Below are 15,247 nucleotides of genomic sequence, written 5' to 3'. Positions count from 1 at the left end.
TCGAAATACTGTGCAGATTTCCCCATTTGACAAGGTACACCTAAAGTTAACTATATCACTGTTTGTCTTAATTATGACCTCCCTTTCAAGACTACAGCAACAAAATATCTTTACTTTCTCCCTCTTTCCCTTTCTTTCTCTCCATTCCCTACTCTTGACAATTCTACTGATCTTTATCAAAAATCTTTCCAATCTCATCATGAATAGAAATAAATAGAAAAAAACAACTTAAAAGTATTTCCAACGTAAACCCGAACGTCTAGGCTTCCTTTTTTAACTGTAAAATATTGGGACCCTAAGGTGAGGAGAATCGAGTAGGTTAACTAGATAAATATGCAAGTTACACACCTAAGCTTAAGCACTTTTGGGAGCAAATAAATAAACATTTGGAATTTAATTGGATAGACAATAACAAACATTATGGAGTTTAAAATAACGGACAATAGCAAACATTGACCTCATTTCAAACGTCAAAGATGACGTAATTGTCTAGTCGGAAGAGGTTAAATTTTTCAAACAAAGAAAACATTTGTTCATGTAAGTAACGGCGAGAATCTTATGATGTGATTAGTGTGAGTGTCGAGAGCGACTGATACACGTTCAAATCATGTAAATCTAAAGAAGGTTGAGAGTTACAGTGACCGAAACATTATGAAGGTGACACTTGAGAACAGTAGTCCGAATAATCTAAATCATACGAATTATTAATCCTCATCTAAAAAAAAAAATTAGGAATTTAATTTGGTTTATAAATATTTTTAAGGAATAAAAACAAAAAAAACATCAAATTCCGTTAAGAATTCCGTGGTCTTGGAAAACTCTGTAATCGGGCAAGTACTCATCTGAGCTCCAATCTATGGTTCCCACGTTGGGGGACTTTCACAAAGAAAACACTCGACTAGCTATAACCACTATCAACAATTTTCCCCACTCTCTATCTGCATCTAAATTTAAACACCAATTCCATGAACAAAGTTTCTTTCCTAGAACTACCTGCCTGTGGAACACTGTTCCACTGGCCTGCTTCTTGACCGACTACAAGTCCAATGTAAACAAGTTCTTGCTGAGCCGTCTGCTTAAATAATGCAAATTCTACCCAATTTACAACATCATTAACAATTACTACGCTACCTTATCCTTGAGTGGCCTTGGGGTCTTGATAAGTGATGACTCCCTTGTAAATAAAAAAAAAAGAATAATTATTTGTTCTTTTTATTATCCAGATTGATCCATGATCGTGAATTACAGTTGTATGATGGGACACGACTTTTACGTCAAGATCGATACGAAGCGGTAAAGAAGAGCACAGGTAAAACGGACGAAGACATGAAAGAAAGGTAAGTTTATGCTTATGTTATTATGTGGAGGCCGCCCAGCATTGCCCGGTCGTAAAATACGCTTAAATATGATTTTTTGATTAATGCAGATTTTATATTTATTATTATACTAACATGGGTGCCCGGCGTCGCCCGGGTGTTTGGAGGTGTATGCTGAGCAAAAAAACAAAAAAAAAAGGTCAATTTTTTTAACTTTGATCCCTATTATGACCCCTTAAAATTTATTGTTTTAGGCTCAAATCAACTTATTAAATTAGATCCATGTCCAATGAACCTATATCTAAAATTTCAAGTGCTCAGGCCGAAAATTGTCGGAGGAGTTTGGTAGAGTTCTCAAAGGTAAAAACGTTGAACTTTGACCGCTTCATCACTAAATTTCTGGCCGAAAACCGATCACATTGATTTTCTCAAATTTCGAGTCTGTAGACTTAAAATTGACAGAGTTATTGCGTAGGGAAATGTACACACACATACACACACATACACAGACAGACAGACAGACACTTTCACTTTTCTAGATATATAGATTGAACCCAATATATAGTAATGATTTAAAAAGTTAAAAAAAAAAAATGACTCGTGCGCCACCACCGAGAATGGAAACCAAAACGTTTAGCTTAGGATTCACTTTTTCCTTTGCTATTAATGCCTGAGCTGTGAAGAAATATTTGCTGCAAGGCTAAAAATTAAAACATGAACCAATAGATATTACGTTACGCATACATGTTCGTAATGCTGTCATTCGATCTCCATCTGGTAAATTTTATTTTTTAATTTTCACACTTTTGCACTGATTTTCCCCAGCTAAAACCCAAATATAAAGTTTCAGATGGGTTTGAATATCCTATATATTAAGTTTCATGTCTGTAGATCAAAAACTGACAGAGGAGTTTGGTAGGCAAAAGTTTTTAAACAAAAATATATACACATACATAAATATATTTGGAAAGAGGTATGCGTTTACTATAAACATTTTACACATATTACACAAGCATAAATCATGTAGAATATCTGCATGAATATAATCAATAGATTGGATAGGGTAGGATTAGCTGCAAAGTTCTTGGCAAATAGTTTGGCCTTGTCAGATGCTGATGAGATGACCTCAGGTCCATTGATGATAGTTTGGATAGAACGCACACATCTGTTCAGGATCCTGTTTGCTATTTGCCAAAACTGGTGGCAACCAAGCCGCTGCTCAGCTACTTTGGATTTAACAAACTGAGCATATAGCTCTCTTGCATTGTCTTCAAAAACATTCCGCAACACTTATATTTTTCATCATTCAACTAATAATCTATCCATCTCATCAACGCCTTATCTTTGAGTGGCTTTTAGTCTTGATAATTGGTGACTCATTTGTAACACAAAAAAGTAATAAAGATTTTTTTTTTTTTCCAGCAAGATTTTTCCAATTCATCCTTCTTTCCGGATTGTTGCCGTGGCAGAACCCCCCGTGATTGGCAGCAGCAAACAGCAGTGGCTTACCCCGGAAATCTTGACCATGTTCCTCTATCATAATGTCCGCCTTCTCTCGCTGGCGGAAGAAGAACAAGTATTAAAAACTCTGGTAAGTAACATTTCTATATGCCAACATAACTTTTTTGAAATACTGCATATATGTAATAATCTAAATTAAATAACCCTAACCTGACTATTGTGTGCCTAATTTGCATAAATATTTTTTAAAGATGTTTTAAAGGTGTGTGAGTTCCGTGCTAGAAGCATTGATTTAATTTGAATAAAATAAAAATATGCATAAGATACGTTTGAAAGCCAAATCACAATGCAATATTATTGAAAATAAACAAATATTTATTTGTTTAAACTTTATGATTTATATATTTCAGAGTCAAACTCCATCCTCAGAATTTTGTACATTTTTAAAAAATTTTTCTTGCCATGTTGTTAAGTTGAAGAAAAGAAAAATCAGTTAGTAAAGTTGCGTATGTTGTTTCTCAGTTTTGAAATGCTGGAACGATGTGTTGGCAACGTGAGATTAATGTCAGGGGTGTGAGTTCACTAACTGATTTCAATATTGCGTTGTGATTTGGTTTTCAAACGTATCGTATATGTATTTTATTTTATTTTTAAAGAGTTCATCATCATCATCATCATCATCATCATATGGATCGAAAGATTCTATTGTTGGTTTCCCTGATAATTTCTAGAAAGACATCAGGTACTTACACGAGGGACCACATGAAGGTTGCCAACATCCGAAGTAAAAGTGATTTTTGTGGAACAAAATTGGATTCGAAGTCGTTAAACCATGACTTTTATTACTAGACCACCATCTTTTTAAAGAGTTTATATTGTTTTATGTTATACATTTATAATTTTGATTGTCCTATTTTTCTATATACAATAAAACCCCGCGATATTTTATTATTCTTAATTTTATACAGTACATATTAAAAATTAGTCACAAAATTCGGTACAGTATATAATACACATGTATATAATCAAATAACATTATAAATAACATTGTAGGGCGAGGCAAATACTGTAACCAGGGGCCAGAAAAACATTGTATTCCACATCGTAACCTGAAAAAACGTATCCCGGGGCCACTGTATCCCGGGCTTCTACTGTATAAAGGTCCTGGATATGACCGTTAACTATATCCAGTGGTGAGGCCCCAGCTTGTGGGCTTTGGGGAGTGTGGAGCCACCCTTTAATTGCCATTGCTCCCAGGTCCACTCTGACCCGGAGTGGTAGTACCTGTTAGGGTCCCAACTATGGGTTAAATAGAAACCGACTTGAAAACAAACAAATATGTTCTATTAAAAGTTTTCTTCAAAATCTTTGGATTTGGCATTAAATAACCTGAAAAGGGTTGATATGCCGTAAAACAAAAGCAACCAACCAATCTACTCTATATACAATAATATGTCGAAATTAATAGATGAAAGTGATTTAATAAAAAGATAAAAAAAAAAGGATACTTTTTTAAAAATATGTTCATTAATATTTGCAATTGGATAATTTACTTTTGCTATCATTGGATGACTTATGGAATACGGACCCCAACTGACTGCGAAAAAACAAAAAAAAATGGTTTACCTTGACCTTCGCACACACACCTGTAAACATGTTCTACAACGTCAAAAGCAAAACAATTTTTCTCTACAAAACAAGACCCAAAATTGGCAGAGGAGTTTGGTAGAATCTGCAAAGGTCAACTCTTTCAACTTTGACATTTTGGCAGCCAAATTTTCGCCCAAAAACTGATTAAAAAGATTACTGCATATCCAAATATACTTTATATAAATTTCAAATGTTTAGACCCAAAATTGGCTGAATAGTTTGCTAGAGACCGCAAAGGTCAAATCTTTTATACTTTCACCTCTTGGCAACCAACTTTTCGTCCAAAAACTGATTAAAAAGGTTGCCGTATGTCTAAATACACTTTATGTAAAATTTCAAATGTTTAGACCAAAAATGGACTGAGAGGTCAAATTTTTTAAAACTTTGACCCCAATTTTGACTCCTTAACATTTATTGTTTTGGGCTCAAATCAAATTAAAAAGTTTGATCCATGACCAAGCAACCTACATCTAAAACTTCAAGTGTTTAGACCAAAATTGGCAGAAGAGTTTGGTAGAGTTTTTAAAGGTCAAATCATTGAACTCCTTGACAGCCAAATTTCTGGCCAAAAACCGATTAAAAAGATTTTCCCAAATCTCAATACCCCTTATGTCAAATCTTGAGTCTACAGTCTACAGACTGAAAATTGACAGAGTAGTTTGATAGGGAATGTACACACACACACATACAAAGACAATTTCACTTTTATACATATACTAGCGAGGGGTACCTGGCGTTGCCCGGGTGTTTGGAGGTGTGTGTGGAAACTCCGGGGGGGGGGGGGGGGGTAAAAAAAAAAAAGTAAGTATGAGGATCGAACCCGAACCGTTGCGGCAAAGTTGTAAATTAAAGTGTGAAAAAAAAAAATGTGCGACGTTAACCATTGCTCCACCGCGAGATGCTAACGGAAACATATTAGAATTTATTTAATTACTTGGATTTGGCAGGTGCCCGTTTTAATGAGTTAATGAGGTCAAGTTTGACTGCGGGATAGTATTCATTTACTGCTGAACGCTTTTTTTTTACCCCCCAAGATGTTATAGGACAAAGACTAATAACCCACATGTGGCGAGCGACAAATATTGAATATTTATCTTCCCAAAATCGAGCAAATTAAATAGACAGGCAAGCTTCGTTGTTAACTGTGAGATATTACGATTTATATGTGATATAAAAAGTTTTAAAAAGTTGTGAATCGACCGACCGCTTCTCTGAAAGAAGCCTTTTGTAGACATACAGAAAAAGCGAACAGACAGACATACATACATACATACATTTTCGCTTTTATATATATAGATATATTTGATCTATTCTTTATAATTAATGATTCCCATATTATGTTAAATTCTATACTAAGTCTACTTAGTATTTGTTGTTTCTTTGAGTTGCCTTGCTCTCCACCGTCTTTCTCTGCGTATAATTTTTACTTCATCCCATAATGGCAGATGGTTTCCCTTTTCCCTTCGGATATGGTCAGCCATACTTGACTTTTCAATCTCTTCTTTAGAAGAACATCGAAAAGCCGTAAGACATGGAGAGATTGATTTGCCATGAGACAAAAGAGTTAAACTGGATATCGGGTTTTGTTAAAACTGCATTCCCCAAATATAATGTAGGTTCTTTTACACAATATACAACTAACTTCTTTTCCAAGCCTTGCAATATGTTATCACATGACTTGACCATATTGTACCTATTTACTATGCCTCCCCACGGGACAGAGTTAGACACCAGGGTCGTTTTTTAACGTGGAGAAAAGGTACAAAAATAAAAATTGTCTCAGTCGTGAAGGATTTCTCCTCCACCGAAAGAGAACAAGAAATAGAAGTGCAGCATCTGAAGAACAGATACTACACTTTGATCTTGACCAAAAGGCCAATAAAAGTACCATATTGTAATCTCCGTTTGTAAACATTACCTTAATAAAAGGGAGATAACCTATCTGCTAAACATCACACACGTGACTACGATTTATGTATGTTTAAGGAGAGCAAAACTGGTTGAAGTCCATTGGAGCTGCACGGCAGAATACGAACACTTAGTAGTTGACATGTCAACTCACAAGTTGTTGCAACTCAACATGGACTTCTACTAATGGAATATTAGAAAACAATAGATAGAAAATAGATTTATTTAATTGGGTGCTAATGAAAAAAGTCCATTTTATATCTGCATATTCTTTTCTATTCGATAAATCTTTTTTACGTTTTTACAACGTTTAACCAAAGCTATTATTGGAATGGTTTTACATTTTGATATTGGAAATTTATTTTTAACAAAATTCTCACGTTTTAAGTTTTGTCCGTTGATGATTCCGTTTATGTTGACAGGTTCCAGATTGCCCAGACATGACGAGACTTCTGAATATTGTTCAGAAACTGCGTGCTTCTTCGGATCCTACCGTATGTATAGCTGCACAATCATACTCATTTAATATTTTGCTAGCATATTTATATATATATATATATATATATATATATATATATATATATATAGTAATTTATAAATGTAAATTTATATATATATATATATATATATATGTATATATATATATGTTTCTTTTTGACGGATTGATTGTTGCTATTTCTTCTGATGAGTTAAGGGCATAATAGATTCACTGATTGATATAATAATTAAGTGATTGATTTTGTGCTATGAAACAGATACTGTCAAGAATTGTATAAGTCAACTGAATTAAAGAAAAAAAGGGTTTGTATTACTGTACACATAGATTCGAAAAAGTTGTCAAAAAACAAATATATAACAAATAAATGTTATCAAAGGCAAGATAAGTTACTTTTCTACCAAATTAGATATATTTTTCGTGTTTTTATTCAATGTAACATGTTTATTCAGCTCGTTTATTCAGTGTTTACCGATGTATTGGAACATTCAAGATGGCGTCTGATTCTCTCTTTAACACGGTAAGTTTGGGAAAAGGTGTTATAAATAAAAAAAACGGATGAAATACTTTTAAAAACTCGCTCAATATATGTTACCGTGACATAGGTTGACATATATTCGGCAGGTTTTTAATAGTATTTTGTATAGTTTTTTATTTATAACACCTTTTCCCAAACTTATGGTGTTAAAGAGGGTGTGAGACGCCATCTTGAATTTTCCAATACATCGGTAAACACTGTTTGTTTTTCGAGCTGAATAAATATGTTACAATGAATAAAAACACAAAAAATATATCCAGTTTGGCAGAAAAGTAACTTATCTTGCCTTTGATAACATTTATTTGTTATATATTTGTTTTTTGACAACTTTTTCGAATCTATGTGTACAGTAATACAACCCGAAAAAAATTATATGATGTTCAACATCATGAACTTTGGACTTTAAAATTTTGTCATTTATTCATTACTATTAATGGTGCCCGGCATTGCCTGGGTGTTTGGAGGTGTGTGTTAAGCAAAAGAAAAAAAGTGGTAGTAGGAAGGCAGGCTCGTACCGTGAAGGAGGAAAAGAACGGGAAAAAACATGACGTCTTTGCTGTTACGACCATAGCCAAACCAGAAGTGACGTAGGTTTAAATTAAGGCTAGACAATCAAAAAGAGGGGATAACTTTCGAAAATATCGGTGAAAAAAGCGACCACTCCCTGTAGAAAAGTGCCCAGTTGAGAGTGAAGAAATTAATGTTTTTAGCCAATTTTTGGTATTTGTCGTCTGAAAGGTTGAGCTTCAAAATGATACTGATCTTGTGAAAATCCGTCGCCTCTGACGAAAGTTTTAGGCAGACATGCAAACATACATACATTTATATATTGGTAACTCAAATTTTCGACCCAAACCGATTAAAAAGCTTGCCCTATCTCTGAATACCCTTTATGTAAAATTTCAAATGTTTAGACCAGAAATTGTCTGAGTAATTTGGTAGAGACCGCAGGGGTCAAATTTTTTAAAACTTTAACCCCTATTATGCCCAAGGAACCTATATCTAAAATTCCAATTGTTTATACCCAAAATTGTCAGAGGAGTTTAGTAGAGTTCTCAAAGGTCAAATCATTGAACTTTGACCCCTTAACAGCCAAATTTCTGGCCGAAAACGGATTACAAAGATTTTCCCAAATCTCAATACCCTGTATATCAAATTTCGAGTCTGTAGACAGAGTTATTGCGTAGGGAAATGTACACAGACACTTTCACAGATACAGACATGTTCACTTTTATAGATATATAGATATACAAATGAGAGTTGTTTCAAAAGTAAAAACTCTTGTTTTTTTAAAACTTAGAATGCTGAATAGCTACAAAGACGGGAGTGGTACCATTAGAACAAGCAGCCTTTTGTGCTCCAGAATTTATTTTTCTACATAGTCACCACCATTCTTAATGCATTTTTGCCAACAATGAACGATGGTTGTTCATGAGCATCCAGAGTGCACTTTGTCATACAAGGGTCATTCCAAAAGTAAAGCCTCCTATATTTTTTTTTTTTATAAACTAAAAAAGTTAAAGAGCTACAAAGATAGGATTGTACCATTAAAATGAGCGACATTTTGTGCTCCAGAATTTATTTTTCTACATAGTCACTACGAATCTTAATGCATTTTTGCCAGGAATTTAATAACGCATCTCTGCTTCTGACACACGTCCATAACAGGAGTTGCTTTCTTAGAGTCTCACACTGTTAATATCTGCAAGAGAGATGAAACTTTCAAGTCATGAATGCGTAAGTTTGGTCATCATGGCAATGCAATGTGCAATGCCCTCTGATTCATTCGAGCGGGGAAAAACTCATAGGAGGCATTACTTTTGGAATGTTCCTTGTACACACACACACACACACACACACACGCATGCACACATATATAGATAGATAGTTTGATAAAAAGGCATATGGCCACTGGGACGTAAGGGGGTACTAATTTTGATCATCTCTACAAGGGGGGTTGAGAATATTTGTTCACGTTACATTTAAAACCCCACCATCTCAATCATCCATCCATCGCAGCTGCAGCCGAGATTGAACTCACTACACGAGTTTGTAGTTTAATTCAAATCTTGTCAGTAGCTAAATACTTGATGCTTCGCCAGGGTTATCAAAGTTATTTTTTACCATGACGTCATCACTAGATTGGGTGCCTACCACGGCTTTAGAGAGTCCCATCTACCCTCGAGAGAAGGATAGACCGTGCCAGTTTCTCAACCTAGTATTTTACGCCTTTCCAAATGGTCACCCATCTAGTACTGGCCAGACTCAGCGTTGCTTTTTTTTTTTTTTTTTTTTTTTTTTTTTTTTTTTTTTTACATATTATCAAGGCCAAGAGGCCACTCAAGGATAAGGGTTAAAGAGTGTACAGTAGAAATTGGACAATATAGTAATCATTAGTAATGAAAATTCGGTAAATTTGATAACTTATATGGAACGGCTCATCAAGAACTTGTTTACATTAGACTTGAACACAACCATATTGTAGTCAGCCGGAAAGCAGGAAAACGGAAGACAATTCCACAGGCGTGCAGTTCTAAGAAAGAAGCTTTGCTCATGGAATCTACGTTTAGGTTTAGGCACAGATAAAGAGTGGGGGGAATTATTGATAATGTTTACAACTAGACGAGTGTTTCTTGTGAAAGTTAGGCGAGGGGGGACCATAGACTGAAGCTCAGTCGAACACTTTCCATGAAAATAACGATACATCAGAGACAAACTCGCAACATCTCTTCTGTGAGATAGAGGTTGCAGGGAAGAGAAAAGGACATCTCCTACGAGGCTACGAAGTCTATTTTGAACTCTATCAAGGCAGGACAAGTCCTTTCTAGCAGCTCCTGCCCAGATGTGGCAACAGTATTCCATCCTTGGACGTACCTGGCTCTTATATAGATAGAGAATTGCATCAGCAGTGAGATATCTACCGGATCGATAGAAAGATCCCACGCCTTGGCAACAGATTTGATGTACGTGTTCCATTTAAGATCAGGATTTCTTAACTTTAGTGATCGGATGAGAACTGGTGTGTCAACATGATTGTGCTGTATATTGTATAAGGTGCAGAAACGTGCCTGTAATTCTATTGCCTCCCCCTCTTCTTCTGTGTCACCTTTCTCTCACAGACGTAATGTTGCTAGTCTCAGTCTTTTCTACAAATAGTATTACGTCTCGACACCAGCTTAAAAGTCACCACGGGGCCACATATCCATCTCACCCTGCATGCGTTTTTCTTTCTCCTGACCATAGCCAGCCATTTCTCATCTTTGATTTTAAATGTCCTTCTTTCTTGACCATGTGCTGTCCTTTTTTTTCTTTTTCTTGTGACGCAAGCCCATGCACACTTGCTAATTTGCATATGTGTTAAAACACTGCTGCTGCTCATATTTTCACTAGCCACCTATCCTTCAGCTGCTGCTGATATTTTCACATGCGCTCATATGTGTTCTGTACAGTGTTAATGTCTAAAGTATTAAAAAAAAAATTTTTATTTTTGTTTCCAGATATCATCCTTAGCCTCATCTTTATCGACTCGGCAACTTCTTCGGATAGCTCATCGTCAGGCCGTATTTCCAAGTGAAGACCTTGGCGCTGTAATTGAGAAGTCGTGTCTTGCAAGGTAAGGTTTAGATGATTGATTGAATCGGAGCTTAACCGCTCACTTGAGAACAAAATCCTGCCATCTGTCATGGTTTTTGGTCTTTCAGTTGTCAGAAGTAGCATGCCAGTATAGGAAAAAGACGAGTTGCTCTCAAGGAGAGTAAGTTTAAAAGGAGAGTAAGTTTATAGAAAAAGAGGAGAGCTGTGCCACGAAAGGAGAGCAAGGATAGAAAATTGGTAAAAACAAGAAAAGTGATTGCTTTCGAAAATATCGGCGAAAAAAGCAACCCCTCCTTGTAGAAAAGTGCCCAGTTGAGGGTGAAGGAATTAATGTTTTTGGCCAATTTTTGGATATTTGGCATCCGAAGGGTTTTGAGCTTCAAAATGATACCGATCTTGTGAAAATCCATCGCATCTGTTAAAAAAATTTCTGCGTTACCTAATGTTACCAATTTTATATTCATATTTAACATAAAAGTTTAAATATTTATGCTTTCAACATGTACACCAATTTTTTTTTTTTTTTCGGCCTTTTTCAGATTTCTTCCTCAAATGGCTCGTTCAGCCTTGGAACAATGCTTGGAAGAATCTGGGATTGAGAAGCCATTAAACGTGGCCAATGTTGCAAAAGAAGTTCGAACTTGTAAGTACACATGGAATTAATTTATTAAATGATTATCAGGGAGATCTGAGCCAATCAACCTTGGTTTCCTTAAGGCTTTTGTTTTTGTATATTTGATGCTTGTACTAATCAAACATTAAAAAATGAAAATATGGAAAAAAAAAAAAAGTTATATTGTACGTATCCGTTTTGGACTGAAGTTCTCTGAAAAAATATTTCACCTTATTTGATTGAGTAGTTTTTTTTTTTTTTTTTTTTTTACAGCAGAAAAACAGATTTTTATAACGGCATGCTGAAGGCAGCCATGTTTGGATTTTTAGAACACGCCAAGGGAAGATAACTCAGTCTAAAGCACCGACACTCCCCTCCCCATCTTAAATAATAGCTTTTCTTCTTAAAAATCGAAACATCGCTACCTTTTGATCGGTATCATAGCAAATTGATTTTTGCCGTAAAAAAAAAAAACTACTTGATCAAATCAAGTGATCATTTTTTTTTTTCGGAGAACTTCATTCCATAATGGATAGGTACAATATAACTTATTTTTCAATATTTTCATTTTTTTTAATGTCTTGATTAAACTGTACAAGTACCGTATATTTTAATCACACAAAATACATGCTAAAATATTCCTTAATGAAAGTGTAGTAATCACTTTAACTTAAGTCTAATCTTAAGGAGTTAAAGAATAACTACAAAAAATATTTTCCACTTTCGTTGTTTTAGAAGTTTGACTTGATCTCCTGCTGACTCAAAGCGTTCACTCGCATAATAATAACATAGTACAACAACGACAAATGCAAATTGGCTAATGAGATTTGTCAGCTTAAATATTATTTAAGTTTGACTTTGAAAATCGGACAACATGGGACAACAATGACCAATAAAAATTGGTTTGTCACCTGTAACTCAAGTTTAATTTGTGTTAAGGAGTTTAACAATAACTAAAAAAAAAATTCCACTCACCTCGATTTGTACTGAAAATTTTGTACGAAACCGATTCTGGTGATGTAATGGTTCTGGGCTTTTTTTGATAAATGCAACCATATTTGGACAAAGTCAAGAAAAAGCAATTGTCATTTAGTGATAACTAGCAGTGTTACCTGGCATTGCTCAGGTGTGGAGAAATGTGGGTAATCAAAACAACAGTAGGTAGTCCGAATGGAGAGAAATGTTTTTATAAAAAAAAAAATTAAAAAAAAAAAAGTGGTAGCAGGCAGGCAGGATTGAAGCAGTAACGTGGAGGAGGAAAAGACGTTGAAAAAAAAAAAATCTAACGTTTTAGCTGATGTGAAACCGGAAGTCGCGAGCGTTCGAATTAAGGGTAGTCAATCCAAAGGAGACATTGACTTGCAAAAATATTGATGCAAAAATCGACCCCTCCTTGTAAAAAAAGGCCCGGTTGAGGGTGAAGGAATTGATATTTTTAGCCAATTTTTGTATGTCTATTGAGATGGAGTTTCGTAATGATACCAGTTTCGTCAGGATCCATTCTGTGTGTCGGAAGTTTTTAGCAGACATACAAACTCATACACACACATTTTTTATTCTATATTATAGATAACAACTATACACTTGTCTGCACTGAAATACGTTGTTGCTGATTTTTATACATATATTTCAAGACTCGTTATCCCATAAAACGGCAGGCTGCGGATTGTGCAGTTATGGGTTTGATCCGTGTCAAATAATGTCAAGCCATACTAATGACGGCTGGCAGCCATAAACATGTGTCGATGGACAACTTTTATGCATATATATTATGGAAGATCAGATAATAAATAAACGTGGATTTATAAGATCAAAGAATCCAACCTTAATCGCCCTTTGGGGCCCGTGGCGCAGTTGATAGAGACGTTGAATCTCTACAGTTCCAGATGAACATTGTCTGAAGATAGCAGTTTCAATCCCACCCAAAGCGTGCCAGACGTTTACTTGGCCAAAATGTGGTGAGACGACAACAACTACGGATGGCAGTGATTGCTGAGAATGCAGTTAGGAGATTCGAAGTTCCTATCCGTCACGGTTACCACCTGACGAAGGCCAGAGGAATAGTTGGGCGAAACGTTGTGAATAAACAAACCAATAAAAGATGAAAAACAACAACTAATAAAGATGAGAATAATTGTCCGAAATAAAATAAATTAATATATATAATGCTCATCTCAAAAATGAATTCCAATTAAGGAATAATATATAAACTTTTATGCACGTAAAAATATTTAAAAAATAAATAAGAAATATATAAAAATATACGTTTTATATTTAAATTTTTTTTCAGTAAATATAGAATTTTCAAAACAAAAATTTCTTTAAATAGTATTGTATATGTTTGAAGCCAAAACAACGCATTATTACAAAATAAACAGACATTTATTTTGTTTGAAATTTATATTGAAATTTAAAAAATATATTTCGAAGATATACTTCATCTTCAGTATGTCTGTCTTTTTTTTTTTGCCATGTTGTTGTTGGAGCAGAGAATCAGAAAGTATAAGTCCGTTTGTTGTTGCCAGCGCTTCTAAGGAACAAAAATCTTAACGTAAATCCTGCGTGATCAACGCACCGTTCCGAGATTTAAAAAGCTACCGTGAAAACAAATAACGGACTTATACACCATTTTAAGGAAATAACTTTAAATGTTGTCTATTTCTTGTTCAATTAATTAATTTTTGTTTTGAAAATTCTATATTTTACTGCAAAAAATTTAAATATAAAACCTACAATTTTTACTTTGCTCTATCTTGTTTATTTAGCAATTTTATTTGGCTGGGTTAGGGTTAGGGTTAGTCTTATATAAAAATACTAGCGGGAGTGCCCTGCATTGCCTGGGTGTTTGGCAGTGTGTGTTGAGTAAAATAAAAAGTGGTGGCAGGCAGGCAGGCTCAAGCCCGTACTGTGAAGGAGGAAAAGAACGTGAAAAAAATGAGGATAGTGAATAAAATGAGTTGGTCAAAATAAAAAAATTTTTTTAAAAAGATACTGAGAGAGAGGTGGGATCGAACTCGAAAACGTAGGGTAATTAGTCTTCCTCACTAACCATTAGGCCAAAGAGGATAGTGAATTCAATGCGTTGGTAATTAACTTAAGAATCATAGGAGTCGTCACGCATGGGCAGAAATGAACGTTGCTCGAGCCCGTACTGTGAAGGAGGAAAAGAACGTGAAAAAATGAAGATAGTGAATAAAATGAGTTGGTAATTAACTTTTGCCCGGGTGAAGGATATTGGCACAAGGACGAAATAAACATTTTTTTTAAAAATAGAGAGAGAGGTGGGATCAAACTCAAAAACGTAGGGTAATTAGTCTTCCTCTCTAACCTTTAGGCCAAAGAGGATAGTGAATTCAAAGAGTTGGTAATTAACTTAAGAATCATAGGAGTCGCCACGCATGCGCAGAAATGAACGTTGCTTTTAAACCTGCTTTTAATCACAAAACAAAACACAGAATGCAATGTCCCAATGGGTCAAAAAGTAGGGCAAAGGAAGTCCGCTAGTTAACCAATGTCTTTTTTCTCTCTTTTTCTTTTCTTTATATTATATAAGACTAGCCTGGGTACCCGGTGTTGCCCAGGTGTTTGGAGGTGTGTGTTAAGCATAAAAAAAAAGTGGTAGTAGGCAGGTACCGCACAGGAAGAAAAGAACGTGAAAAAAAGAGGATAGT

At 35.0% G+C, this 15,247-nt stretch overlaps 1 protein-coding gene across 1 annotated transcript in view; it reads left to right on the top strand.

Annotated features, from left to right (window-relative positions):
• Window positions 1-15,247, top strand: part of LOC145263224 (von Willebrand factor A domain-containing protein 8-like) — a 207,061-nt gene that overhangs the window by 71,313 nt on the left and 120,501 nt on the right. The window contains exons 15-19 of the mRNA XM_080120309.1: window positions 1,224-1,337; window positions 2,739-2,907; window positions 6,758-6,829; window positions 10,867-10,982; window positions 11,503-11,606. Of these exons, the coding sequence (XP_079976435.1) occupies window positions 1,224-1,337; window positions 2,739-2,907; window positions 6,758-6,829; window positions 10,867-10,982; window positions 11,503-11,606 (575 nt within the window). The remainder of the gene's footprint in view (window positions 1-1,223; window positions 1,338-2,738; window positions 2,908-6,757; window positions 6,830-10,866; window positions 10,983-11,502; window positions 11,607-15,247) is intronic.

Source organism: Euprymna scolopes, chromosome 38 (assembly GCF_053919585.1).
Source record: "Euprymna scolopes isolate OS-2025 chromosome 38, ASM5391958v1, whole genome shotgun sequence".
Lineage (NCBI taxonomy): Eukaryota > Metazoa > Mollusca > Cephalopoda > Sepiida > Sepiolidae > Euprymna > Euprymna scolopes.
This window is presented reverse-complemented; position numbering and strand designations above follow the sequence as displayed.